This window comes from Falco cherrug, chromosome 5 (genome assembly GCF_023634085.1).
Source record: "Falco cherrug isolate bFalChe1 chromosome 5, bFalChe1.pri, whole genome shotgun sequence".
NCBI lineage: Eukaryota > Metazoa > Chordata > Aves > Falconiformes > Falconidae > Falco > Falco cherrug.
Window position 1 is genome coordinate 46576368 of NC_073701.1, and position 27491 is coordinate 46603858.

The window sequence follows — 27491 nt, forward strand, 5'->3', positions numbered from 1 at the left end:
AGCAGTTTGTCCTCCAGGGAAGTTTGTCAGGAGCCGCTGAGCTGACCGAAGGGGTGTTTCTCCAGTGTGGGTGTGTAGATGTGCCATCAGTTGCGTTACGGCTCTGTGCCCAGAAGTGTAGTGGCTGGGATACTCAGTGCGTGCCTCCTGCTTTGCTGTATTCTGTGCAGACGTGTTAAGAGCACTATAAATGGAAGGGACGTGATCAAGACGGTGAAAACTTGGGCATTCTTCACTCCAGTAACTGGAGAGCTGAACTGTGCTGCGCCAGTTTTGCACTATGTAAATCCACTAAAATGAGTGAAATCGTGCTGTGTTAGAAAAGGAATAGCTGAAGTTAGCTAAGGCCGAGCATGCGTGCTGTGTTAAGTATCATTCTACTTTTAACACACCGGTAACTAGCACTTCTTCTGCAAGCGGCTGCGGCTGCTGAAGCATCGGCTGTGCCGAGGTGCCCGGCAAGGCTGCCCTGCAAAGGCCAACGGCGGCTGCCGGCGGTCCCCCCGACCGCGCCGCTGAGCGGCGCCTTCTGCCGAGGGAGCCGCCTCTCGCGGCTCGGCTGGGCTGCGGTTAGACGGCGCTGCGCGGTGCGAGTAACAGAACTGGAACCGGGGGCGATGGCGAGGGCTTCTTTAAACTAATCCTAAACGCCGGGTGCGGTTGGAGCTGCCGCAGAGCAGCATCGAGGCTGGCCCGCCGGGGCCGTGCGCGGTGCCGTGCCCGCAGAGCGGGAGCTGGGGGTTGTCTCCGTGTGGCACCGCCCTGGGCTGTAAGGCGGCTGCAGCGAGCTCCCGCGGGCGGGCTGTGGGAGGGGAAGCTCAGGCACAGGGCTGCCGCGGGGGGGCGCCCCGCCCGCCCGAGAAGACACGGCTCCCTGCCGGCGGCCCGTCAGCCACCAGCCACCGCGTGTCTCGGGCCGGCCGCAGCGGCGGCGCCAGCCCGACCTCCGGAGGGCGGCCGGCCCCCGGGCCGCGCGCCGACGGGCAGCCGCGAGACGCAGCCGGCGCGCTCCCCCCGCTGCCCGGGCCTCCGCCCGCCGGGACCCGCCTGCCCGCCCCCGGGGACGGGCGGTACCGCCCCCTCCCCCGGCGCGGGGCGGGAGGGCGTTGGGCTCGGCCGCGCGTGCGCCGCCGCGCGGGTTGGCAGCGCGCCTCCGCCAATCGCCCTGCAGCTTCTTGGGCTGCGGCTCCGCCCCGTGCGCCGGCGAAGGACAAAGTGACGGAGCCGGGCCCGCGGTCAGCCTCCGCGCCGAGCTGCCGCCATCTTAGGAGGTGAGTTGGGGCGGCGTGGGGCCGCCCGCCCGCCCGGCGGGACCCGCTGCTCGCCCCGGGGGCGACGGGCCGCCCGGCGGGTGCGGGGCCGGGGCCGGGCCCCTGGCGGGCCTCCCAGACCCACGCCGCTCTGCTCTTCTCGCCCGCCTCAGGTCGCCATGTTCTCGTCCATCGCGCCGCTCGCTCGGCTCAACCCCTTCTACGCGCCGCACTTCCAGCCGGCCCAGGATGGGGTGAGGAAGCGCGCGGAGCCGGCGGAGGCGCCTACCACGCGGCGGAGCTTGGCGGCCGCGGCCGCCGCTGAAGGTGAGAGCGGAGGGAGGGTCGCGGCGCAGGCCGGGCCTGCGGGCGGTGCGGGCACCGGTCCCCGCGCTGTCCCCGCTCCCGCGGGCCTGTGCCTGTCGGGGCGGTGGAGGGAGGGTTAGCGCTCGGCTGGGCTCGGTCGGGCTGAGGGAGAGCCGGTGCTGGGCCTACGCGCCCGCTTGGAGGACGAGGAAGGGCACGGGCAGGGGAGGCGCTGGCAGCCTCTTCCGCTCCCCGTGCGGTGTGTGCTGAGTGGCAGCAGGGACGCGGTGTTACCGGGAAAGGACACGAGAAGGTTCTAGTTCCGAGTAATTACAGAGATCCCCGATGGAGACTGTCTTGGGGATGAGAGTGCTTTTTCTGGCTCTGCTGGGCCTGCAGCCTCGGGGACTGAGGCTGTAGGCCGGTGCTTCTTTCTTCGGTGGAAAAGAGCAGCATGTGAATCTGGATGGGTTTGAAAGACCATCTCTCCCATTCTTGTTTCCTTTCATGTTTTTGGTTCTATTTTTTTTCCTTTTATTCACAGCTGAACATCCACATACATTAGAGGTGCCTGCAGTAGTTCTGTTTTGGGGTTTGGTTCCCCTCCCCCTTCCCCCCCCTTCCTTTGTAGTTGCAGGGCATACACCAGGTAGCTTTGCTGTCGAAGATAGTGATGTATTTTAGACTTCAATGCAAGTACTTCCTGTGTGTTTCCTGATCACTTTTGTGACTTCCAAAGGTCAGACCTTGGTGATACTTCTAATAGCGGAGGTAGATGTTAATATTCTAATTCTTCCAAGCTGTTAATAACTTAACAAGCATCTCTGTCTGTATTTTTAAAAAATAAAGTACTTTCCTTAAGATACTTCAATAATCACAGTACTTTAGAAGAAGCATGTTAGTGCTCTTGAATGACCTTTCATGCAATAGGTGAAAGAGAAAACTTGGTGTTGGATTTTATGAAGTTTCAAGAAAGTACTTCTGGCTTTCAGTGTAGTAATCTTGTTGCTAGCTAGCTAAGGCCCTAAGTCGTGCGTTGGTATACTAATTATATTCAGTAGGCGCACTTCTTTCTTAGAAGTGTTATGCTTAATCTTCATCCTGTTTTTAGGCAGATGCGGTGAAAGGTGACCAGAGTTTCTTCATCTTTGCAGGCTTTTCTGCTGCATTCATTATTTCACATACCAGTTGTTTCTCTAGCCTTTGTGTTGGGAGAATAACATGTTGCAGAAGATAACTGAGCTTGTGCAAGGTCACACAAAGTCAGCACAAACCACAAGACCTGTTGAGTTCAGCTCAGGGCATCAGTCATAATGCAGCTTGGAGACAAAGCATTTTATGATCTGCTCTTGGAATTTGTCCTTGTAAATGTGTCAGATCAGAATCAGAGAAATAACATGGTTCTGATGTAGCTGTCTTAACAGAGTAGACATGGTTTTGTACTGTATATTTACATTTGAGTAGCTTCAAGGTATTTTAAGTTAGTGTCTGTGTATGTTAGAGTAACTTTCTTGCCTTCTGTATTACGTGTTTAGCTGATTCTCTTTTCAGGTAACAATTTTCAGGAGATTTGACTTCTCTGAAATAGAAAGTTTGGGATCTACTATACCTTTTTTTTTTCTAATACTGCTATACCACTATGAACTTAAGTACCTGTAAAGAGCTCAAGCCTAATTGATACTGGCTTGCTTTTCTTAATTACTGCTTTCAAATACCTAGCTGACAGGTCAGTCTGAATAGCATTGTAATAAAGCGGATAAAGTTCTGCTTTTCTGTAGCTTCTACAAATGTCTGTCTTTGTCATTTGAGGAGTATGGCTTCTAACAATAAATTGTTGTGACAAAGTGTGAACAAACACTTCTGGTATCTGGTCAGCATGGTAACTACTGCAGGACTGGTGTGCTGCAGACCCAAAGATACAGACAGAGCTGCCCCTTAATACAGACCCAGAGCCTGTTCTCTGATCACACCTGCATAGCAAGCCTGTTTGTGTTTGTTTAACCAGTTGTTCTGGCAAGTTGTAGACAGAATATTACTGCTGTTGGCAAATCTGCTAGCATATCCAGACCATTTCAGAGGTACATGTAAGTTTAAGACCAGCATACTTACACCCTTAAGCAGTATCTCAATTAAAAAAAAATACATTATGCATTATTCTGACTGTTAACTGATCTCTTGCTTTAAGTTTAAGCTTAATACAGTGTCTATGATTTGGTATTTGTTATTTTAGAATAAAGAAAACCCAACATTTTTATTGTCTTGATGATTAATTTTGAGGACTAAGGTGAGACACGTGAATGTGACATGTAACGTAAAATCTGGAATGTTTTGGGGAAGAAGTTCCTTTACAATAACAAAGTTACGAGCTGGATAACACTACCAGGCTTAACTGATGCTCTGTTGAATGTAACTTAATTTTTTGTTGACATTTATAAAGGAATTTATTTCAGAAGCAAAAAGACAGGGCAAAGAAGCTCTGAATAAGATAGGGTTCTGTTGTCTTTTTTCATTAGTGTTTTTCTGGATATGGTTCTTACTGAGTTGGTGTAACACTTTAATGTCTGTTCCATTGTATTGAAGTAACACCACTAGATCTAATAGCAAAAGAACGTAGATATTAACCCTTCCTACTCTGGGGAATATTTTCTACATAGTCTCTTGTTCTCTATATGCTTATTCAGTTTATAAGTTTTGGTTTTGCTTATATATTTTAAATGCTAAGCATAGTAGCAGAACTGTGCTGCCACATTATGCTTGTTTCTTACTGTAATTGTAAACCTGAATGTTTAATGTAATCATATCCTCTGTAGCCTCTTCAAAAAAAAAAAAAAAAAAGAGGGAAACTGATTCTTGTTTTTCAGTTCCAGTGATTTTGCTCAATTGGAATTTGTGAAAACTAGTAACTTCTTCTTTCAAGACTTCATGCTTTTATACACAGTACTGTATGGAACAGTGCAACTGAAGTATCCTTTGATTAAAAATGATCTGAAGGATTCTTTAATGAACCTTGTTTATGAGCTTTGAATGTGATGACTAATTTAGTAATATTCTGCAATTTCATTAAACATAAGTTGTATAAATGTGAGATTCTGTATTTGGAAGAAAATAAAATCTATGTGAAGAAACTGAAAAATGCCTGAAAATATATCTGCATAAAGAAAAATCTGACACTGATCTCATAGATCTATATGGTTTCTACTTAAATACAGAAGTTGCACTGTCAGAATATTTAACCAAAAAACTTTGTCTCCAGAATATAGAGAAATGCTGTTCTTGCTTAATTCCTTGATATAAGAAAATGTTGGATGTTGCAACTCTGTCATAATTTCTGCTAGCAGCTTCTGGTTCTAATTTCTGTGGTTTGTGTGCTGTGAGCTAAAACTTGACTGGTATTGCTTTCTTTAAAGGAACAAACTCAATTTTGAAGGCTTAGAATCAAATCTTGTCAGTCCAAAAGGTGTTAATTTAAAGCAAAATAATTATTTTTGAGTATAACACACAGTTGAATAACATAGTATGGGGATTATTTCAGTTTAATACTTTTGAGAAGGTAGCACTGAGTCGATTTTGTTTCTTTCCTGATCTTTATTACCATTTGTGATTGATCATATATATATGCATTTTTTTTCCCCAATTAATTAGACTACAGCTGTGCATATGGCTCAGGCAGATTCTTTATGCTTTGTGGCCTTGGTGGGATTATTAGCTGTGGAACAACACATACAGCACTGGTTCCTCTAGACCTGGTTAAATGCAGAATGCAGGTTTGTTCTGCATGTTGATATGTGGTGACACTGACAAAGCACGTTTAGTGTGGTGTATTTAATCTACTAATGAAATGGAGGCATAAACTACCCCCTGGACCTCATTGTCCAACACTGCATGTAAAAGCATGGTGTGTCTTTATTTTTTGCTGCAGAATACAGTTGTGAATATGGCTCGCTCAAGTTTTATGCTCTCTGTGGCGTTGGTGGGGTCCTAAGTTGTGGCCTGACACATACTGCTGTTGTACCTCTGGATTTAGTGAAATGTCGTATGCAGGTTTGTATTAACTTAAACGTTTCCTAAACTGTTTCTCTGTGTAGCCAGCATGTTAAAGAGTTTACAGTAGGGATGCAGTCTCTTCTGGATGACAGGAAGTGAGTAAACTTGAATGCTGCTTTATCAAGTCTACTGCACCACTTTCAAGAAAAGCAGAGGCATTTAGGATAATCTGGACAAACTATTTTTTATTACTATTAAGGCACGTTTAACTGACTGTATTTGTTAAAAGGTACCCACCACCATGTTAGTCTTTGCTGGGTGGTGGGTTGTCCAGCACTATTCGTGTGCTTTTAGAGAAAGGAAATAATGTGTTTGTTGTTTTGAAGATCTATGGGTTTTAGCCTGGAGTGACATGCATGTACAATTTGATCCATTAACATTGTGGATATCAATGCACGGCTTACAGATTGGATACTTATTAATGATGTCACTTTGAAAAGAATGGGTAAAACTTTATGTGGTATTGGTAAGGCCATCAGTGCTCATGGCTAGTTTCCTTGAAGTGGTTCTTGATTGAACTGAGTGTCATCACATTGCACTTAATTTGCAATACCAGCTTCCACATTAAAATCATCTAGTGACAGCCTAGTGGATTTCTTCAGGCAAATCTGTGCCTTAGGAATAGAGCAAATTAAAGCACACTTAAAAATTCCTGGAAATAAGAGTAGTTAATGACTTCCTTGTTGCATAGGCTGTCAACTGATTATTTATATAAAGCGGTGATTTTGTAATTGTGCAACTACTGGAATTAGGAGGGAACTATGAATTGGTCAGCCCTGCTAGTCACATTTGGAGTACTGCATGTGATATTCTTTTAAAAATGTGTTGTGGAAAGCCTGTGTTTAGCATTCTTTACAAGAGGGGCTTTTTCACATGCTTGAGAACACTTCTGGTCTCAAACTAGTAATTCTGTAACACATCAGACAAACAGGCTGCATCAAATGAGGGCAAAATGTTGCTTTCTACAAAATTTGCATTGAGACCAGGCTAACTGGTTAGGAATTCCATATGTCTACTAGGAGGGAATAGCTGTAGCTGTGATTTCCATTTCTAGAAATGCAGCTTAAATGCACTTTTCTGCTGTGGTGGACTTGAAAGTCCAAGATCATACTGATTCCTCAGGCTGAGTTTCCTGAGAAGGAGATTGATCGTGGTTAAAGACGATGTAGCATCTTGAACAGTTCTTAATCTGACTGCAGATTGGGTTAATGGGCAGAAGGCCTAAGCACTACACAAGGCCGCATACCTCCCAGGCTTCAGCTGCTTGGTGGGTATGCTTGGCTTGTGCTACCAGTCCTGGGCTGCTTACGTAGTAAGGCTGGTGATACTTCCACTTCTTCTCTAGTACTAAAGAAGAAGGTGCAAGAGGAAGGTTCATGTAAAATCCAGGTTCGACCTTGTCAAACCTGTCAGCATTTATATCTTTACGGATCCAGTACAGAGAGTGTTAGTAATTCTTCCTAGATTCTCCAGGAAGAAACTTGTTGCCTGCCCTCTCGTGTCTTTTTAAAAAGTGGGGTCACTTTCTACATAGGTGATGATTAAGCGTGATTCTGACATGAACGTAGTCTCATTTTACAGTGCCTGATTGAATATCAAATTTTCAGAAATCATGACTCTCTTAAAATTGACATGTTTAGGTGAACTAGTTTTCAAGTAGTTTGTTGCCAGACTGCAAGACAAAATATCAGTCACTGCAAGTTGGCATGCATGTCTCATAGCTCTTTTTGAAAGCTTTGGTTGACTGCTAATTTGTTAATCTTCCTCCTTATCCTCTGAGGAGATGTTGGATGTTGTCAAATACGAAAAATGCCATTGTGATGTGACTTGAAATTTGTCAGAATGACCTGTTTTAAGAATTTCTGTTAAAGGATTTCCTTTCACATGAAACAGAATTACTCAAGTTGGTCTTTTTTAAATTTCTGATAAGTTATTAATGAAATCTCACTCAGTTTTGTGTGCAGGAAGTAATTTATATGTAGCCTTTACTGTGAAGTCAGAGTACAAGTGTAGAAGTTCTTGAGTGCTCTTTGATCTGCTTTGCTCCCATCTTAGTCTGACTGTGTGGAGGGACCAAGCTAACAGTGGACAAATAACCTTTTCTTGTTAAGAATCAGGTGACTCATCAGGCTTGGTTTGTGGTGACATTGGAGTGTACATAGGTGTGATGTGCAGAGTGGATGAGATTGCTGACAGAAGCTATCAAATTTTTAAAGACTCTGATCTAAACATAATTATAGCAGTATACTACTGACAGCGTTAAGATTGTGATTTCAGTAAATCTTTTCATTAAAGAAGGTCATATTGTTGATCCAGAGAATAAATGCAAAGCAAAATTAAGACAGTTTGGTGGTTCCCGAGTATTGAGTAGCGTATTGGCTGTTAAAATAAGGGTTTGAGACTAGCAAGTAATGATTACAGTTACATTCATGTAAGCTTGTGGTGAGTACGTTGTTTGTCCAGGGAACCTTAGGAAGCCAGCTGTATGAGGAATTTTAAGATTTCTGTATTTCAGATGGGGGTGTGACAAGGGAAAATACTAAGCTATATCAAGCAATTAACTGCCTATTCTGTTTAGGTTGATCCACAAAAATACAAGAGCATCTTCAATGGATTTTCAGTGACAGTCAAAGAAGATGGCGTTCGTGGCTTGGCTAAGGGATGGGCTCCAACCTTTATTGGATATTCCATGCAGGGGCTTTGTAAATTTGGTTTCTATGAAGTTTTCAAAATTCTGTATGGCAACATGCTGGGAGAGGTAAGCCTAGTGGTTTACACGAAGCTATATATCTGCAACATAATAGTATGAGTAATGCAGAGTAATCACAAAAGCAAGATTTATTAATAAAAATGTGTGTTTAAATTCAATTCAGGAGAACGCATATTTGTGGCGTACTTCGCTATATTTAGCCGCATCTGCCAGTGCAGAGTTTTTTGCTGACATTGCTCTGGCTCCAATGGAAGCTGCTAAAGTTCGTATTCAGACACAGCCTGGATATGCTAACACCCTGCGGCAGGCTGTACCTAAAATGTTTGGAGAAGAAGGCATCTGGGCGTGAGTATCTCTTGATTTTAATTTTTATTCAGATTCTTTGTTGAGTAGTTTTTCCTTATGAAGAACTGTTGCTAAAACTAATTGTGGCTTTTGCTTTTTTGTATTTTTTGACCTTTGTATTTCATGATAACAACTTAACATACTTCAGGGAATTTGTGCTGAACTGGCAGTTAATTTCACATGCTCCTTAGATCCATCTTTGTGAGTATCTTTGTGCTGAGTTCTGCTGGATAACTTCAGTTTCTAGCAGTTCCAGTCAGAGATACTCAGCAACTTTTTGGTTGTACAGTCAAAGATGCTTGAGTCATTGGCATGTAAGAGTAACATAACTGCATGTTAGCTTTCTGTTCTGATAGAAGTGGCTGTAAATATACGAGTCATTTATCACTATCGGGACTTGGCTGGTATGCAGACATGAGCCTTGCTGCACTTGTAGTAGCAGTGCTGCATTACTGCAATGCATTGTAATCTGAAAAGTGATTACAAAAACAGCTGTGCAGCGTAGGGGTCGGGTACGTTCTAATTTGTGTTGCGGTTTTTAAGTTAGTACTTGGGAACTAATAAAACACATTTCTGTGCTGTAGCTGTTGAGACACTTGGGCCTTACAGTATTTAGAAGTTATATTCTCAGTAGCAACAATAAGCTAGCTTTTTTTTTTTCCCAAGTTAAAAATGCACCTTAAACACTGGAGAAAATGAAACTGAGTTTGTCCCTTCTCTGGTTAAGTTTCTATAAAGGTGTTGCTCCGCTATGGATGAGACAGATTCCATATACAATGATGAAATTTGCTTGCTTTGAACGTACTGTTGAAGCCCTCTACAAGTACGTTGTTCCCAAGCCACGAAGTGAATGTACAAAAGGAGAACAGCTGGTAGTCACATTTGTTGCAGGCTATATTGGTAAGCAGTCTTTAATCCTACACTTTATTAGTGGACCTCCCTGACCCTAGAAGCCTGTCCCTTTTCAGAATATCAAATAGATGTAACTAGAATGGCAGAATTTACTTGTAACTTCAAAATGTGCAGGGGAAAAAACTATATTCAGTCGCTAAGTAGAAAATGGGTCTGTAGCAGGACGATACTCTTAATTGTTCCTATGTATTACCAATGTTAATGTCCAGGGTTGGAAACTGCAGCTGATATAAGTGGAAAAAAACTTGAATCTTTGCTAGGCTGGGGAAGGTTGAAGGAAGAGGAAAGAAATCTAGATGGAAAGGGGCTTTTCAATATCCAAAGACACTGTTTTAGAAGAAGAGGTGCTGCAAGAGCAGAACTGGAGTGTTTTCAGATATTCATGTCACATTATAAGTATGTTCTTGCTGGCCTTTTAGGATACCAGGAGGCTTGATAGAGCTTCTGTGCAATTTATTAGCAGTTTATTAGAAAGTGTGGTTTCAGCTGATTGTACTTAGTGTACAGAGTAATGGTACAGCTAAAACACCACAGAACTAATGTCAAATTATTCTTTCAGCTGGTGTGTTCTGTGCAATTGTTTCCCATCCTGCTGACTCTGTGGTGTCTGTGTTGAACAAAGAAAAGGGCAGTTCTGCTTCACAGGTTCTTAAGAGGCTTGGATTCAAAGGTACGTCCTTACTTTCATGTATTTTGGATCAAGTGTTTTTTCTGTTCTGTGTTTGGGGGAGGATTTGTTGGTTTTTTCCTGGCTTCTTACACTACTTATGCTTTATGTTCTGCTCTACAGGTGTATGGAAGGGTCTGTTTGCCCGTATCATTATGATTGGTACGCTGACTGCACTACAGTGGTTCATCTACGATTCTGTGAAGGTTTATTTCAGACTGCCTCGTCCACCTCCACCTGAAATGCCAGAATCTCTGAAGAAGAAGCTTGGTCTAACTGAATAGACAACTCATGGACTGACTGTGCTGGCTGTCCCAGTGATGAGTTTCATGAAACTTTTATATATTTGACTATGTAGAAAACAAACTCTATATGATGTCATTATTGGCTGTGCCCTCATTCCGCAGGAGGGTTTAAATTCTACCACTGTCATTGCCTGAAATAAATGAGAAACAGAGTGCTTAGTGTCTGTTTACTACTGCATACGTAAGCTTCATTTCATAGCAGCAAATACCTCAAATATTCTCCCCTCCCACCCCACCCCCCCCAAAAAAAATATTAAAAATTAAAAAATTAACCTATTCTACACTTTAGGAGCTAGAGAATTGTGAAACAATTGGAACTATAATAGGCTTTCACTGTTGACAGAGAAGTGCCAAGAACCTATCCTTGCAGAACTGCAGAAACTTAACTGCGGTTCTGTGCACCTTGAGTCCACTATTTTATTCGCCTATAATAAGCTGTTACTGTAGAATAGCTGAATGGCTGAGATGAGACTGCAGTCTGATGGGGTGTCCTAGTCACAATACCAGTGTTCTCTGTAGACGTAAAAGGAACTTTACACATAATAGAGCTGTTTCTGCTTTGGGGTGGTCATCCCAACATATCTTACACTTACTTGACTAATTTCTGCTTCTGTGGGCTTTGAACCACACCAAAGAACTCAGTTGTTTTGGTTGTACTGTGGCATTAAACAGTAGCTGCTACCTTAACAAAAGAAATGCTGATCTTAATAAAAATTCTCAAAGATAGCCAACCACTAAAAGCTTACTACAGCTTTACAGTAAAATAAAAATGGCTTGCCTTATAGTGTTGAGTTTGACAAACTTACCAGCTTTTTCCCTACTCTTGGTACTCCTGTAGTTTGGTTCTGCACGTGCCTCCCCCCCCCAGTTAGTTTAATGCCAAGTTTTGGCTGAACCATTCACTTCTGTGGTGCAAGAAGTCATACCAATTTTTTTGGATGTTACTTGGTGTGAAGAAATACAGGCTCCTAGGCATGCAAGAGGACATACCCACACAATGTTTTAAGGCAATTAATCTGTTTTTTCCCAGTCTTTCAGAAAGATGAGCATGCTGCCTTCTGTGTTTTGCCTGTTCAAGAACCAGCTCTGACAAAAATCCAGAAACTGCCCAATAGTGTATGTAAAGGGTTCACTGTATCCAGTATGGATATCTTAGTAGAACTGGAGCTTAAGCGTCTTCTGTGCAAAAGTGTTTGGGTATGCTGCCTTTCAGCACATGAGCTGATATTGAACTTAGCTTGGCATTCACGTACGTTGCACTGCTCCTTCCTCTTTACTTGTGTCCTTCAGAGTCAAAAGAGCAATTGGAGTAGCATAAATATACAGACTGCTGCATCTTACTGGAGTCTGATATTCCTGCTACCATTTTACATAGCATTGGGTTTCTTTACCGCTGGGAAAACCCTCCAACTTAACGTTTTGGATGGTTATGCTAAATAAGCAAACTGAGCCTTACTTTGGATTGCTGCCTTTGAAAATGCGGAGTAAAACCTAATCTAAAACTGCTCTATGTTCTGTTACCATGACAGTAAACAAATTCTTAAGAGTGGTTGGTGTCTAACTGCATTATACAGCGAAGTCAAACTCTCCAAGTCTAAAACATCTGTACAAGTACTTTGGTGTTGAATTGAACCTATTTCGTGATACAAGTACATAGATCTTGTTGCCCTGTTGTGACTGGGAAACTTAGAAATTACTTAAGAAACCATTAAATGCTCCTAAGAGTTTCCTTGCAGAGGAGCATTAACTATGACTTGACCTTGTATTAAGACCATTGACATTAAATCAGCTTTTGAAGTTAACTTTTGTATGTGGTTCAGCTTGTTGGGGAAAAAAAAAGTGCTGCTTTTGTGTACTGAGTATCATAGTTTCTTTAAAAGCATCTTTTAACTTGGTAGACTCTGTTTGCTGGAAAACATCTCAAGTTCCTTCTAGTCCTGGGAAAGTGGAGCATCTTTGTCAAATTTTAAGGCTGTCAGAAAAGTGAGACACACTTGGTTCATGCAGTGAGGTAGTCACTAAATTTATCAAGACTGTTTTGTGTCGTTCTGTATGTGGAGCAAAATCGCACAATTTTTCTCTAGAATTGGGTCACTTACATGCAGTTTTAAATATGTGCAGTAATAAGGGAATCTTAAATCCATGTTCTCATTGCTCAAGGGTAGACCTGAAACTTTTTAAAGATGCTCAGATAATTTTATCACAGGTAAATCTGAGCTAAGAATACAAGGGGCAGCTAGCTGTTCCCCTTTTCTTCTGTAGCAGAGAAAGGGAAAATATCCTTAGTGCTACTTATAGTGTTGTGTTTCAGTGGGAAACCCAAGAGGGGAAGAGAATTGCCTTGCAGCTGCTGACTTTGTTGACGTTCAGCCATAGGCTTCTAGCCATAGGCTTGTTTGGATGATTGAGATAAATGAGGTTAACATACAGAATGCTGTTGCTTAAAGAGCCACTCACTGGTACTTTAAATAAGCTTCAGTGGGAAAACTTTTGTATTAAACTGCATAGAAAAGGTCAACTTTGGCATTGGTAACTGCTTTAAATGTAATATGTGGTATACGTTTTCTGAAAGTTGAGAAGATGGGGCAGGGGAGCAGTGGTGCTTTTGATGGGCTTGTGCTTTCATTGGAAGGAAAGCCCTGTATTGAAAAGGAGCACTCCATTTTGAACTCTGATAACTCCAGACAAGTCACTAAACTCCCAAAGTGCTTTGTAAAACATGGGTTATGTATATGCTGCTTGTGTATATTGTTTTATGAAGGAGAAACATCCTTTCATGCTATTAACTGGAGCCGAGATCGGCTTTCTGGTTTAAAGCCTACTGTCTATATAATAAATAACAGCTCCATTCACACCCTGTGTTTGTATCAGGTTGTACTACAGATCAAATGTTCTGATACTTGCTGAAATGTTTGTTGCATATCATTTTAAAGCGGGCTGTAATAATACAAATAGTTGTAATTCATTTACATTTCTACATAGAAATGATGTAGTTCACAGTGAAAACAATAAAAATCCTGCTTTTTTTATAGCAAATATGGAGTACCTTGAATAGCTGACCTTTGTAGCTACATGGCCTTGTTACAGAATATGTTTTATGTAACTCCAAGTGATGTGGGAGGATGTTGCTCCAGAAGACTCTTGGTTGAGCTCATATTCTGGTGTCTAAAAGTAGATTCAATGTGTTGGAATTACTTTGCTCATTCATTTTTCAGCATTGATCATGTAATGCTACTGCTGGGTTTTTTTTGATTCCTCCCCCAAGAATCTGTTTCCCAAGAATATAGTACATGGCAAGAATATAATGGGCTAGTTCTATACCTGTGTACTAAGTTAAAAGCAAAGATACCCTGACTATCACTACAGGTTGGGCTGCATGGGATTATATGCTTTAAATAGCATAGCTGCAATTTTCATTATTACCTGAATCTCTTAATCACTTAATAAAATTGTAGAGAGTATGATTGAATGCACCTAGAAATGAACCAAGTCATGAAGTAAGGGAATGTAGTTTTACTGAGCGGATACTCTTCACTACACAGTACTAAACCAAGGAGGTGAGGTTAGTAGTCTGCTTTAAATTTATGACGAATACCTCACTCTGTGCCGCATCTTTTCTGCTGTAGAAAGAGCTTTGCCTCTGTCCTTAGACCAGTGTAATTACAAAGCCACTCTAAAACTTTTTTTTTTTTTTTAGCGCAGTGAGGTGTGTGCTTGAGGGGCAAATGGAGATTTGTAGTACCTGTGCAGATTGTGGGAGAACTACTGATCACTCACCTTACTTCTGAGGACAACTTCAGGCACAGATATTTTTTTTTTTTAATTATTTTTTTCAAGTAAAGGAGCTCAGTGACAAACCTTTTCTCTCTTGCTTGTAGCAACAACATTTCTGAAAGGATCATAATGCTTTGGACCTGCCCTTCCTGGGAAGGAAGGGTGGGTGGTCTGCATACATCTATAGCCAAAGTGGAATTAATGGTTCTGTAATGTTTTTTGCATGCTTAACTTCTCATGGAGACCATGAACAGGACTGTGTGCTCGGTTTCCACTGATAGATGTGCTCTAAAATTTGGAGGTTATTCATCTAGGGATTGAAAGTGAAATCAACAGTTGTTTTTCCTGGCTTACTTTCCGTCTCCTGTTCCAAAGAGAGTGTGTGCCCTTTCCATCCAGAAAGGCTGTGCAGTTGGAATATGTTTTCCAGTTCACTTGTGTAGATAGTGCTTTACTGGTTCTCCAGTTCTGCCTCCAGATTTTTTTTTTTACTGGCTACCGACCACAAATGATTCATTCATAAAAGTGAAAAAAAAAAAAAAAAAAATTACTGTAGCCCATGAGATGCAATTAATCCACTGGTAGCCGTTAACTGCATCAACTGGGCCATAGTGAGAGACATAGGGTCGGTTTCTAACACCGCCGTATCAGTGTTTGGGTAGCCATGTCTGTTGCACCAAGTGCTCTCCTTCACAGGGCTAACATGAGGTTGCACACAAAAAACCCCACACCCCAGGACTGGTGAGTTAGTGAGTATCAGGTTTAATATACAAATGAGATATATGTATTATGTAACACCCAAACTCTTAACGGGGTATGTAAGTGGGCGTGTGTTTGTATATATATATATATATATACACTCAGGTATGATACACAACACATGCTTTAGTATGGCTGATAGTTCTGGATATTCTTTAATTTTTCTGTCTCCTTCAAATGCAATTTGGTTATTTTCAGGGCTTGCTTAAGTGTGAAAGAGCAAAGGGACACTGGCTGGTAAGTAGTGTCTCTGGATGCTTTCCAGGAAAACTTGTCTTTTGGCAGGTTTATTCTTGCTGTCTGTCAGATGGACTAGAAAAGGGTAAAAGAAAATTGGGAGGTAGGAATGGACGTATACCAAAAAGAGGAAAACCTGATGAAACAAAAGCATTTGAGGTTGACTGGGGGCGATGAAGCGAGCAAGGTATGGAAAACCAGCAACCTGAAGCAGGCCAAAAGGCAGAGCGCTGAATGACGATGAGAATAGTGAGGGAGAGGAATAGTTGTATCTTCCATACAATAAGAGTCTAGTAGCTGCAGCATGTTCAGGTATGACCAACTCAACAACTGAGAAGTTGTAAAGGCTTTACTGTGTTCTTAGACTTCTTTATATAGTTTCATTTATAGGGGTTTTCTGTATTGCTGTATCTCTAATTATTTTTAATAGCGATTTTTATTCCTTTTTAATGTACTTTCCTCCCTTTTCCCTCTACTAAACTCATTCCCAATATTTTGTTACTTCAGTGTGCTGCATTTCCACATGTCTTAAACTCTTGCTCTTTGCCACAGAAATACTGCCAGTGGCTCATATCAGTCTAACCTTTTTGGACATAAGTAGCTTCTCTTTGTTAATTCTGCTGCTCGCTCTAGTATTCTACAGACTAAGAAACCAGTTAGGATTCCTGAACAGATACCGTGACACTGGGAGAAAGCCATCAGTAGGGTTTAGTAGGTCTTTCAAAGCATTGTCCCCATATAGAGTTCTGTGTTTCAAAGACGTAACAGTGGTGCATGCTAATTACGATTTAAAATTACAAAACTTCACATAAAACCTTATAAAAATTATTCCATCTAAATGTGTGACAAACTTTTTGCAAGGCATCAGCAATGTTTCTGGGCACTGCTTGCTTCACTGCATTTACCTCAAAATACTGCTTATTTAAAAACAAAAAGGAAAGTGCTATAGTGTACAAAAATCACAGAGTGAATATATTGAGACATATTAAATTGCTACTGCAGTTTTACTAACCCTTGCTTAACTATCTGGAAACAATTTTATTCCTTTGGTGCAGGAAACAAAAGCTGAAGATCTGTCAGTCTTGGGTCCTGCTTTCTTCATGAAAGCAAGCTCTAAAAGTAAGAACATTTTATGCTTTAACATTGTTTTATTGTACAAAAAAGCAATTTATTAAATACAGCATCTGTCATCCTTCAGAAAGACAAATACATGCACAGACACATGGGTTTTGCGCACATTTGTAGCTTGTCCCTCGAAATCAGTATGACTTTTTCTGTCCTTCTCAAAAGAGGAAAAACCTCGTTAAGTTTTCATGTGCTTCTAAAAGAAGCCTTTAAATATTGTCTGGTTTAGTACTGCATATGATGGAGTTAATACTCCTCAAACACTACTATTCCTTAGGCAGTGGCATTTCACAGTGATAAATTCATGTCTGAAATCTTGGTTATTTCATCTTTCATATCTTTGATCTCAGTTTGAACTTGTTAAATTGGCCAGTTTCTCATTCAGTAAAGCAATCTCCTTCTCCCGTCTTAATACATCCTCCACTAATCTTCCTATTCTCAGTGTTAGGTCATTTATTAATGGCTCCAAGGTGACAAAATCCTTTTTAATTTTGTACATCTTGGGTTTTAAGTCATTTGCAAATGTAACAGTCTTTAGAACTTTTGCTCTGTCACCTTCAAGATTCAAAAGTCTATCTGAATGCTTGTTGAAATCACTCCTTAACTCTGATAATGATGTCTTAATTTGCTCGATTTTTCTTGCGTTACTGGATGCCAAGTTTTGTAGTTTTGTGCTTCGATCGATGCTACTGGTAAGCAGGTCACCTATATTTTTTACTGTTGCCTTTTCACCTTTTTCTACTTTATCTTCTAGTGTTTGCAAAGAATCTGTCAGTGCAGTCATTTCTGAGACCAGGCCTGAAATGCGCCTTATGTCAGTTTTTACTGTCACAATCGTCAAGGTTATGTTTTTTGCTACAGAAGCTGCATTCTGTTCAACACTTGAAACTGCATGAAAAAGGGTTGTTAAATTGTTTTGCAGTTCTTCTTGTTTTTTAATTATGCTGCTACACCATGTTTTCATTGTATAAATATCTTCTTGCAGATGTTTAATGTGAGAAATTATTTGAAGATCTTCCAGCTGTTCCATTAAGTTCCAAGTCTTTTCACACTAGAGGGATACAAATAAAAATATTTGACAAGATTTCTAGCTTAACAACTTGCATCAAAAGAAGGGAAAATACCTGAGTGATACTATCTTCTGCAGTCCCAAATACATCAGTGTAGAACTTTGAGACCAAAATATCCACCAAACAGGCAAGCTGAAACATATTCTGAGGCTATAATTAGTTTCATACTAATCATTTTCTTGACACTAGTAGTAAAAAATTCACCAAAGACACAAGTATTTTTAACTTTTTGATTGGTGTTGGTCAGTCCTCACTAGCACAGAGCTGTCTGCTTAAGAACAAAATACCAACATTTAGGTTGTAGAAAGTTGTGCTGGTTTCTTAGTTAATGCCCTCTAAGGATCAGCATTTCCTGTTCAACCTAGCGTATATTCAGTTTTCAATAGGGTTGAGGTTGATGAAAGATTTGAAATTGGGGAGCATACTACTAGTAACTTAGCCACCCTTCCCCAAAAATGTACAGAGTAGAAACACACTGGAATACACTTGTGGAAAGTATTTTAAAAAAATTTCCATACAGAATAGTATTTTTTAATGCAACATTGAATTATTTATTCCATACCTGTTCTGGAAGAGCAGTCTATTTTGAATTAGATCATGCACCAGGTCAGGGCAGCCCACTACAATATATTTTTATTGAATATGACTGTAAACATACAAATCTATACAGAAGGAATAAATATATGAAACTGGTAGACTTTGTAACACTGAGAAATGTAATAGTCTCTTGAATGGACCGTTTCATGAAGGTTTCATGAGAGTTCAAGATAAATGAATATACAAAACCAGAATAAATTAACTTTATCAGGCTTAGGTTTTAAGTGTTGTGTGTTCATAGTGTCTACTAAGCAATCTCCTTTATTAACTTCAGAAATAGGAAATTAACAAGACATAAGTCTGTTGACACAACTTTATGGTGGTCCTGATATCCAGTTTCAATGAACAGCTATCAGGCCTATGGGGTATCTATTTAGTTCCATGGGTGAATTAGATAGTCCCTGCCCCAAGCAGATAACTCCGTGGCTTTCATTAACTTGCTTTTGCAGCTCTTGGTTCACCCAGCTTTGGGAAACAATGCCAGTCAATGTCAGTGACACTTAAGTTCTGGGTTTGGTTCCCCCCCCCCTTTGAAATGCAAAGCAATACCATACCTGTCATGTAATGCCTAACAGAGAACACTCTATAGAAGAAAAGGTTAAAATTGTTTCTAACAGCACCAAAACAAGCAAACAAAGCCACAAAAAAAAGAAAAATATCCCCAAACTAATACAGTGACTGATCATGCTGAACTTGCAAATTACGTGATGGAAGAAGAATCTAACAAGAATATCTGTTAATATCAGGCTATATGTAGTCTGACGCATTCAATGGCAGAACAAAAACTATGCCAGTGATTTTAAGAAGTTTGAAAAAGCCAGAAATAAGGTCTAAGCAGGCTATCTGCATGGGGTCAAAGAAGTAAAAGGTAATACCAGCTGCTATGTAATCCCCTGCTTATAAATACCAGTACAAGACAAGGTTCTTGGTAAGGGGTACTTTACTAGTGTTCTCTGTAACGCTGTTGTACCTAAGCTTCAGATGTTAGAAATGTACTTGGTGCTTTCCTGCACATAATAAAATACATAAATCCCAGTAACAACTCTTGACCTTGAGCCATGTGTGTACCATAAGCACAAAAACATTATGGTATATAATGCATTAAAAGCAAGGCAAATCTACATCTACCTAGCAATACAAACGGAATTCTTCACTGAGCTACAAGTCCATGGAATATAATACACTAAGTAACAATATAAAAAACTAAGTAGTGAAAATTAAATATAAATTGTAATCTGATGTCTCCAGTTTTGACTTTTTTCCCCCTTAAATCTAAATACTTCGCTTCAAATTCCTTTTTAATAAAAATGAACTGTTAATAAATAAGCTGAAAATAATCCTAGATTTAAGAAAATAACTCCTCCTTCAATGCAGTATTTCTTGCTCTCTAGCCTCTTTATTTTAAGTCTGCCTTTCAGTCTGATCCAATGCTTGTTCAAATAAATTAATGACAGTATTTCAGGCATCCTTCACATGTGTTAGAGTCACATTATTTATAATAAAAGTGCTCTTTCAACAATGAAAGAGCATGTAGAAAGAGATGTAGAACAATTTCTACATCCAAATTCACTTATCCCCGTTCTGGTCATTTCCTAAGTTACAGCTTTCTAAATTTGTTTCTTTTGATTTTGAAGATACTATTATGTCGTGCACTGCTTCGTCTAAAACCACTATTTCATTTTGCATTTTCATTATGCTGCTGTTGTACTGTATGCCTTCAAGAACCTTTTGCATCACCATTGTATCAGAAACAGTTTTCAGCATATTATTTTCCACAGTATATAGCTGTGTTGCCAAGTCCTCTATCTTTTTCTCCTTACTTAGCAATTCACTTGATAATCTAAGAATAGAGTGAATAGCATTTTCAATTGTTGGCAAATGGGTCTTACACTCCTCAACTTTAGGTTCATAGTTTGCAAGTTTGTGATTCAGGTCTGTGTCCTTGGCTACCAGACTAGTCTGTTCTTCTTCTAGCTTTTCAACTGCCTTTGCATGCAAGTCCAACTTTTGTTCAACTCTAGAGAATTCATCATCTTCTTGCCTTTTTAGTGTTTTAATATTTCTGGCTGTACTGTCTTCCAAATCTCTTACTCTTTCTGAAAGGGATTTAACTCTTTGGTCAACTTCATTAATTTGGGAAGTAACTTCTGTATGTATGAACTTTGCTTCAGATTTTAAATCGCTAGTGTTTGTGTTCATTTCATCCAAGCTTCTTCTCCAGGAATTTGTAACATTTTTTAACTTCTCATTAATGTTCTGCATCTTTATAGAGAGAGTCTGTTCATTGTTCTGAATGTCATTTATGATGTTATGAAGAGAAGACACTTCCTGCTCAAACTCAGTCATCACAAAGATGGATGAGGCAGCTTCTTGTAGGATACTTTCAGAAGACTCAAGCTGCATTTATAACACAAAACAATGTCCATGTCTACTTAACGAAACAAAACCATTTGCATTTATTTAACAGACATTAAAGTCCCTTAGAAATCACTTTACTTGTTACAAAGCTCCTATAGGAGTTGTTTTCATATTTCATCTTTAAGATACTGTTGATAAACCTAGCATGAAAAAGTCACGGAAAAAGGTATGTTTGTTGTTGAATTTCTATAGAATACATGCTATTTTATTTGCTGTCAACTCCTTATTTTTCATGGTGGTTTTGTTTTTTTAATATATCACACTATGTAAATCCTATGCAACATCTTGCAATCTGAAGTGCAGTATATAAATACCCAAATTAAATCATGTATAAATGATATCATTGAGATCAGTGCTCCAACATCACTGGCATAAGCCATGCTATTCTCTCATCATTATCTGTAAGATATAAGGGACAATTTGGCAGCCAGGCCCAAGTTTTTTACTTGATAATGTCACACAGTTAAGAATAAAATAGCAATCAATAAATATTACTATTACTTCCTTATGTCTTCATATTATTTGAACAGTTCTACTATGTAAAAACACCTGTAAATTTTCCTCAAATCAATGTATATTAGAATTAGACACAGAACTGTACTGGCAGAATGAAGTATGTACATAAAATAAGCTTTTGGAAATAGTTTAGCATCTAAAAATAACACAGATAGAACCACTATATTCACACACTTGAAGAATGGCATGGATTGATATGAAATATTCACCAAAGGCCTATTCACACACAAGTAGAACACATTATGAAAACTTATTTTAAAAATCAGTTCAATTTAACTAAATGACAACAAAGTAAAACAGCAGCAAATGTTCACCAGAGACTATCCAATTAAGATGTTAATAATTACCTTTTCAGAAATTAAGTTAACTTTGTTTTCCACATCCAGGAATTTTACAGCTTCTTGCTGTAAGAACTTGTACTTTTTTTCCATATCAGCAAATTGACCTGACTGCTGAAATAGGAACCTGCAAATTGCAAGTAAATAAATAGTAAATGTAACTACATAATTAGCATATATTAAGGGTTCTAGGACCTGATTCACGTCAATCTGTTACTGCAGGGATTTATGTTCACAGGATTTGTTAGATCAATATGAGGGGGAAAAAATGTTGGGATTTAATGAAGTTGATTTGTCTTCATACTTGAGTCACCTTCCAACAGAGGCAGAAAAATAAGGAAATGTCCATAGATGTACTTCTTTTTTACATTGTACACCACTCAAAAAGGAAAAATGTCTGATAAGACTGCTGATGTGGGGAGGCCATTACACGCTTATAATGCATTGCCTCACAATATATTTTATTGATAAAGTATTATTTAACTGGTGGGGAAAAAAAACCCCAAAATAATTTGGACTTTCTTGCAAAGCATCACAAAATCATGCATAAAACCCTTTGGATTTAGAAAGGCTGGTTATCTCTGACACTGTTTAATTGTAACCATCCAGAAACCTTTGGTGAATTGTGGCAAAGTTTGCGTAGTTACTATTACAACAATGCTAGCTTTAACAGACAGTAGAGGTCTCAGTCCTGTACTTTACATACATTCTAGATTCATTTACTATGAACCTGGGAGGTTTCTGAACTGTAAGCACTTTGTCCAGTTAAAAAGGAAATGACACAACCAAGCAAAACCGCTTGAATTTTGCTGGATGTTTATTAATCCCAAAACAAGGTTTATTGTAGGCTGTGCACGGGTCCTCTCAGTAAGAACAATTTTATTGAGAACAACAGAGTTTAAAATACTTGTGCTTTCTTAAATTGACATTTATTAGTATATTGAATAGCAATTAGAAGTTTCAAAAGATCTACAATATTCTATACAGACTAAGTTAGGCAATAAAAACTGAAATGCTTGCTAGAGATAAATGCAAAACAGATATACATAAAACAGAGTGCAGAAGCATTGCTAATGATTTTGTTCTGTTATGTTGTTCTGCTTCTCAAAGACTTAGATAGTGAAATCTAGGTGATGTAAAAATAAGAACAAACTCTACCTTTGTTTTCAGATAGATCTCTAGAGTGTAATTATCTGGACCAATTTCTTGCACTAGAGCTCCGAGAGTTTCATCGTATCGTTTCTGCATGAAGCTCAGTTTCTGAAGGAATTAAGGTCCTGATGCTGCTAAGATACTGTAAAACATCTTTCACAAAAGGTATCTGACCTTTACTTGAAGACTCCACCTGATGAACAATTTACCACACTGCTGAGCAAATTATTTACAGAAAAGCTTCACTGCCACTGTTGAATTATTTATTACCTGCCAAATAAGCCTTGTTATCCTTTATTGTCAGATTAAGTTGCTCTTCACAGTTAGATGTGGTCTCCAAAGCAGGTATTTACAATTCATGAGCAAGGCACCTTTTAAACTTTCAACATGACAGAACAGATCGAGCTTCTGTAATCCCTCACTGTATACCCATGTTTCCACACTTGTGAATACTGCTATTCTTTTCTTGATCCTTCTAGCTTTAACAGTTTTCTATAGTCACTTAACCCACTGTATTCAAAGGTAACTAATCATATTGCCAGTGATTGAATACAGTATAGAATATTTAAAAAAATAATTAAAGTGCACTTTAGAGGGTTACCTACCAGGTCAGCATCAGGCAAACAGCAAGAGAAATTATGCTTAAGCTTGTCCGCGAGTCCATCCAAAAGGAGCTCCGATTATTGCTGGTCCTGGGACTTGCCAGCTTCCCACAATTACTGTGTTTCTCAGCCTTCTGTGAACCTTCATTGGTCTTGGACAAAGAAACACCTTTTTTCCTTTGCTTAACTTCAGACATTTTGTGTTTTTAAAAAGCAGAAGCAAGAGTATGCTAGGAAAAAAAACAAGACCAAAAAAGGACTGCTTACTTACAAACATCATCAAATATAACCTTTTGCCCATTTTGCTACACAAATACACCCCCAAAAATGTTTCCTTCAGTGTTTACTATGTAGTTTTCCAGTTACGTGAACTTTTGTAAAGTATAATACTTTCATAAGACTTTGTGAATTTTTTTCTGTACTATAGAGCACTGCTTTCATATTGTCTCAAACTGAACCGACACTTCAAACTTTAGCTAATTTCACCTTTCCAGAAATCCTTCATTGGTTGTACAATAAGCCATTTTGAAGATATATTCGAAATCACAGGGACTAAAAGCATGGTATTTCTTTTTATAGCTGATTACTGTCACAATTTCATCAGCAATTTCACTATTCTGGTTTTTTTTTTTTTTAATTACCTACTCCACATTAAAGAAGAAAATTAATTTTTTCATTTTTTAAAAATGGAACTGCAAATCAAGCTTTAATTTAGAAACAGTTCTGTTGCAATGATTTCATGTAATCTGTAAAGCCATAGACATCAGTTAACACAAAGCCATTACCAGAAAAAATACTAAGAATAATGAAATAATGTGTCTAGATAAAGGTGTAATTTCCTCTTTACTAAACCCAAGGTCCAAATAGATTCAGGCAGTATGAATCCCCAGTTCTGAACAGTACAAAAGCTCATACTCTAACCATCCAAGTGGAAGTAAGAGTGGTATTTTCAAGCCTAAAATCTTTCCACCATATTGCTCAAAATAGACTGGATCCCTGGTGGATTTGGTTTAGCACTATTTGAGACAAAAAATCCTCTGCTTCTTTCGGCAGTGTTGCCACGTAGGCAAATGTCTAAGTATTTAAGTATTAGAGATATTTACACAGTCACCTACATTATTTAAAACCTAGTTTGTCAGAGAAACACGAAGCTTAGCGCTGTCTGGAAGTCACAGTACCAGAAACCACACTCCGAGGTTGAAGTACGTAGGATAAAAAACCCCTTCTTGTTCTCAAAAAAATTTTTAAAATTAGCAAAAATGGTATTTTGTAACTTAAAACAGCTTTGGGAGGCAGAGTACGTATCATCTAGTTAAAATTATAAAACAAGAGAGCGAGATGAATAGTAGTCAGGGAAAGCGTTTAATAGAGGAACAGCAACTCGACTTGAACAGAGCAGCTTCGGAGAGCAGCTTCGGAGAGCAGCCCCCCCCCCCCCCCCCCGCCGGACCCCCTCACCGCAGCCCCCCCCCATACCCTGCCGGACCCCCTTACCGCAGCCCCCCCATACCCTGCCGGACCCCCTCACCGCGGCCGCCGCCTCAGCCCTGTCCGCGCTGGGCCCGGGGGACCGAAAGTGACCGTCTGCTCCTCCCCTCCAGGGCACTGCCGCGTCCCCTGCGCCCTCCGGGCTCCTAGGAACCCCCCCAGCCCAGGAGCCCCTCGCCCACCCTCGGCGCAGGCCTGCGGGGCACCGCCCGGCCGCGGCGCCACTCCCCTTCCCACCGCTCCCGCCCTTCTCCCTCCCTCGCAGCCGGGCACCCCCGCCGGCGAGCCCTCCCTACCCTCGGCGCTGCCTCCGGCCTCGACTGCCAGGCGGGGAGGACCAGCCTGCCCCGCCGCTGCCGCGTCCGCCCGCCCCGGGGCCCCGCCTCCGGCCCGGGCCAGCGCTGCTCCCTCGCCCGCTGCGGCCGCGGCCGCTCCCCCCGCCCGCGAGGCGCCACGTCAGGCGCGCGCCCGCTGAGGCAGTGGAGCGGCTGCGGTCGGCACTGCCGGGCCCGCGGCTCTGCGCCGGCGCGGGGACGCCGGGCTTTGTTCCGCGCGGGGCTGGCCGGGGCCGAGCTGCCGCCGGGGAGGCCAGCGGGGCGGGGTGGGGCGGGGCGGGCCGGCTCCCACCCCCGGGCCCCGAGGCAGGAAGCGCTGGCAGCGCGCTGCCTGCTCCGTGCGGGGTGGCGGCTCCTCCTCGGGGCCGGGCGAGAACTTGTTGCCGGCGGCTCCCGACGGCCCCGCGCTGCCCGCCGGGTGAGCAGGGAGAGGGAAGCGGGTGGGACGGACTGGGAAGGGCCCAGCCTGGGCGGTTTGGCCGCGGCGCCCCTGGGGCTGACTTCAGCCCGCGGCTCCGGCGGTGGCGGCCTGGCCCCCTGCCTCGGGGGGAACCGGCCGGGGCCGGGCCGAGCCCGGGCGTGGGGGTTGGTGGCGGGCGGCTCCTCTGAGCGCTCCGGTTTCTGTTTCGTTCTCCCTGCGGCTGGTCGCGGCGGCTCCGGCGAGGCGCGCCCAGGTGTGAGGTAACCCTTTGTGCTGTGTGCTGGCGGGGCGGGGGCGCTTTCCTTTTGTATTTGCTTCGCGTGCGGATCGATTTATTTTTTTTTTTAAACCTGGACATTTTTTCGGCTGACGTCCCCTTTCCGAACCGGTGCGGTGGGGTAAAAGGTAGGTAGGGTGGCAGACTTCCCTAACCGCCTGAGTGTCAGTGGAAATACGAAATTCGGTGAGTGCGGCGGAAGAGGCGCTCGGCGCGGCCCCCGCCGTGTCCCGCGCGCCCCCGGCCGCCGCGGGGGGAGGGGGGAGCGCTCCCGCGCGCCGCTGCGGAGCCGCTCCCGGAGGGGCGCGCGGTCCCCGTCGGAGCCTTCGGTCCTTGCGCCGGAGTGCGACCGGAGAGAGCGCTTTGATCGTTTGGGGCTGTCGGGGGCAGCTGAGGGGTATGGAAAACGTGTATGCAGCAGGCAGGAGTTTTCACCTTCTGCCCTTCTGCAGTTGGTTTCATGACCGAGGGAGAACGCGGGTTGGTGGTCGTGTGTCGGACACGAGGAGGCATAGCTCGGCTGTTGGCGTTCCGGGGGGCTCCAGCTTCCCTCACGAGAGGAGATCCGAGCGTGCTTGTATGGAGGCCTGAACTTGGAGGCAACGTCGAGTTCTCGAGCCGTTTGGTGCACGGGGGTTTTATTTTCTGTTGTATTTCTGCCCAGTGCTGTCAGCCGTGAGACCGGTTCACGTTCTCATTCTGTTGTCCCAATCGTGTGATCCAAGGACTTAAAAAATTTGAGCGATGTAGTTAGTGGGTGGGGTGAAGACCTTTTCATAGAGACGTTTACCAAGTTCCTAGTACATGAGAAGCTTGTGCAGTGATTCTTTAGTTCTGCAAGTGTTCATAAACATAAAATCATAGAAATGTGGAAAAGGACTACTTGGTTTTTTCTTTTCCAGAATTAGCAGTACATACCTGCTTTTTTAATGAAAACTTCATGTAGTGAGCACAAAAGTTTTAATATGAGTCTAATTAATTGTTAAAGATTGAAATTCTTTTTATACCTGCTTCATATGCCTCCAGGTGGAGCAATCCAAGAAATACTGTAGTCAGATTAATTATAATAATGCCTAGCTGGATGGTTTTATTAAATGTAATAGTATATGGCATCTAAACAATATCTCAAGAATACTCTTCATATTCACTTGTGGAATGCTTGTGGCCTGTTACAACTTTACGATCAATATGCCTTTTTTTTACTCTGCTGAAAAGGCATATTAGATTTCCCTAGTGTTTTCTTGATGCTGCTGTACTGTCCAGCCAAGCTAGACTACTGAATCATAAATGGTATAACTAAATTAATTTAACGGTCTCTTTCTCAAGAGAGGAAGTGAAAAAACCTTACATTTTTTATCTTTCTACAGTTTATAGTGTGAGCTTGCCTGAAGAATCACTGTGTTTTCCATTAATTCACACTAATGCAGCTGCTCTGTTACTTTTTCTGACTAAAACTAAGATTCATAAGCTATTTTAAAACTTTTTTCCTTGTAAATTATGTTCTGGTTCTGACTTTACTCCCCCCCCCTTTTCTTTTCACACTGAAGAAATATGGATGCCAAGAGTAAAAAATACTTACTTATGAATCGCCAAGCATTGGAAAAAGACATCAAGACTTCTTATATTATGGATCATATGATTTCTGATGAAGTACTAACATTACAGGAGGAGGAGAGAGTGAAACAACAGGTAGAATTGTCTCTGTTATTTATCTTCCTAGTCTACTTGCATATTTTTTCATCGTTTTTAAAAGTAGTAATTTCTGTATATCTCATTCCTGGATTCAGCAAATTCTTAAGTGAATGATTAGCATGCAGTTTTTATTGCACTTCATAAGGTTGAG

General features: G+C 41.6%; 4 protein-coding genes and 1 non-coding gene across 18 annotated transcripts in view; 3 read left to right on the forward strand and 2 right to left on the reverse strand.

Moving 5' to 3' along the window:
* Window positions 1-1117: 1117 nt before the first annotated feature.
* SLC25A3 (solute carrier family 25 member 3) lies at window positions 1118-10692 on the forward strand. Its single transcript, XM_055711498.1, has 8 exons — window positions 1118-1271; window positions 1424-1577; window positions 5476-5597; window positions 8179-8358; window positions 8474-8655; window positions 9383-9555; window positions 10127-10237; window positions 10358-10692. The coding sequence occupies exons 2-8, from the start codon at window positions 1430-1432 to the stop codon at window positions 10516-10518; spliced, it is 1077 nt and encodes a 358-aa protein (XP_055567473.1). The 5' UTR covers window positions 1118-1271; window positions 1424-1429; the 3' UTR covers window positions 10519-10692.
* Window positions 8833-9072, forward strand: LOC114017225 (small nucleolar RNA SNORA53). The gene has a single exon (XR_003562136.1). It is a non-coding gene; the product is annotated as a small nucleolar RNA SNORA53 (small nucleolar RNA).
* Window positions 10693-16437: 5745 nt separating the features above from the next.
* Window positions 16438-17464, reverse strand: LOC106631487 (inhibitor of nuclear factor kappa-B kinase-interacting protein-like). The gene has a single exon (XM_055711499.1). It carries the CDS (start codon window positions 17462-17464, stop codon window positions 16781-16783), a length of 684 nt encoding a protein of 227 aa, XP_055567474.1. The 3' UTR covers window positions 16438-16780.
* LOC102046678 (inhibitor of nuclear factor kappa-B kinase-interacting protein) lies at window positions 16438-25158 on the reverse strand. 4 transcript variants are annotated; one of them, XM_055711494.1, is made up of 4 exons: window positions 24912-25158; window positions 23131-23357; window positions 21383-21500; window positions 16438-20498 (listed from the first exon to the last, which is right to left on the reverse strand). In XM_055711494.1, the coding sequence occupies exons 2-4, from the start codon at window positions 23322-23324 to the stop codon at window positions 19668-19670; spliced, it is 1143 nt and encodes a 380-aa protein (XP_055567469.1). In that variant the 5' UTR covers window positions 23325-23357; window positions 24912-25158; the 3' UTR covers window positions 16438-19667. The 4 variants fall into 4 exon arrangements, with proteins under 4 accessions (XP_055567469.1, XP_055567471.1, XP_055567472.1 ...); XM_055711496.1 differs by lacking the exon at window positions 24912-25158 and adding an exon at window positions 24656-24853; XM_055711497.1 differs by lacking the exon at window positions 24912-25158 and adding an exon at window positions 24243-24520.
* Window positions 25159-25229: 71 nt separating this feature from the next.
* The window catches only part of APAF1 (apoptotic peptidase activating factor 1), a 41241-nt gene continuing 38979 nt past the window's right edge, over window positions 25230-27491 (forward strand). For 4 of the 11 annotated variants that reach the window (XR_008732392.1, XR_008732394.1, XR_008732393.1 and 1 more), the window contains exons 1-2: window positions 25231-25368; window positions 27196-27337. Coding sequence is in view for 5 of the 11 variants with exons in the window: in XM_055711482.1 (XP_055567457.1) it covers window positions 27200-27337 (138 nt within the window). In the remaining 6 variants the exon portion in view is untranslated. Of the gene's footprint in view, window positions 25369-25518; window positions 25632-27195; window positions 27338-27491 lie in introns of those variants that run through there. The other 7 variants (XM_055711482.1, XM_055711483.1, XR_008732391.1 and 4 more) reach the window with 4 other exon arrangements.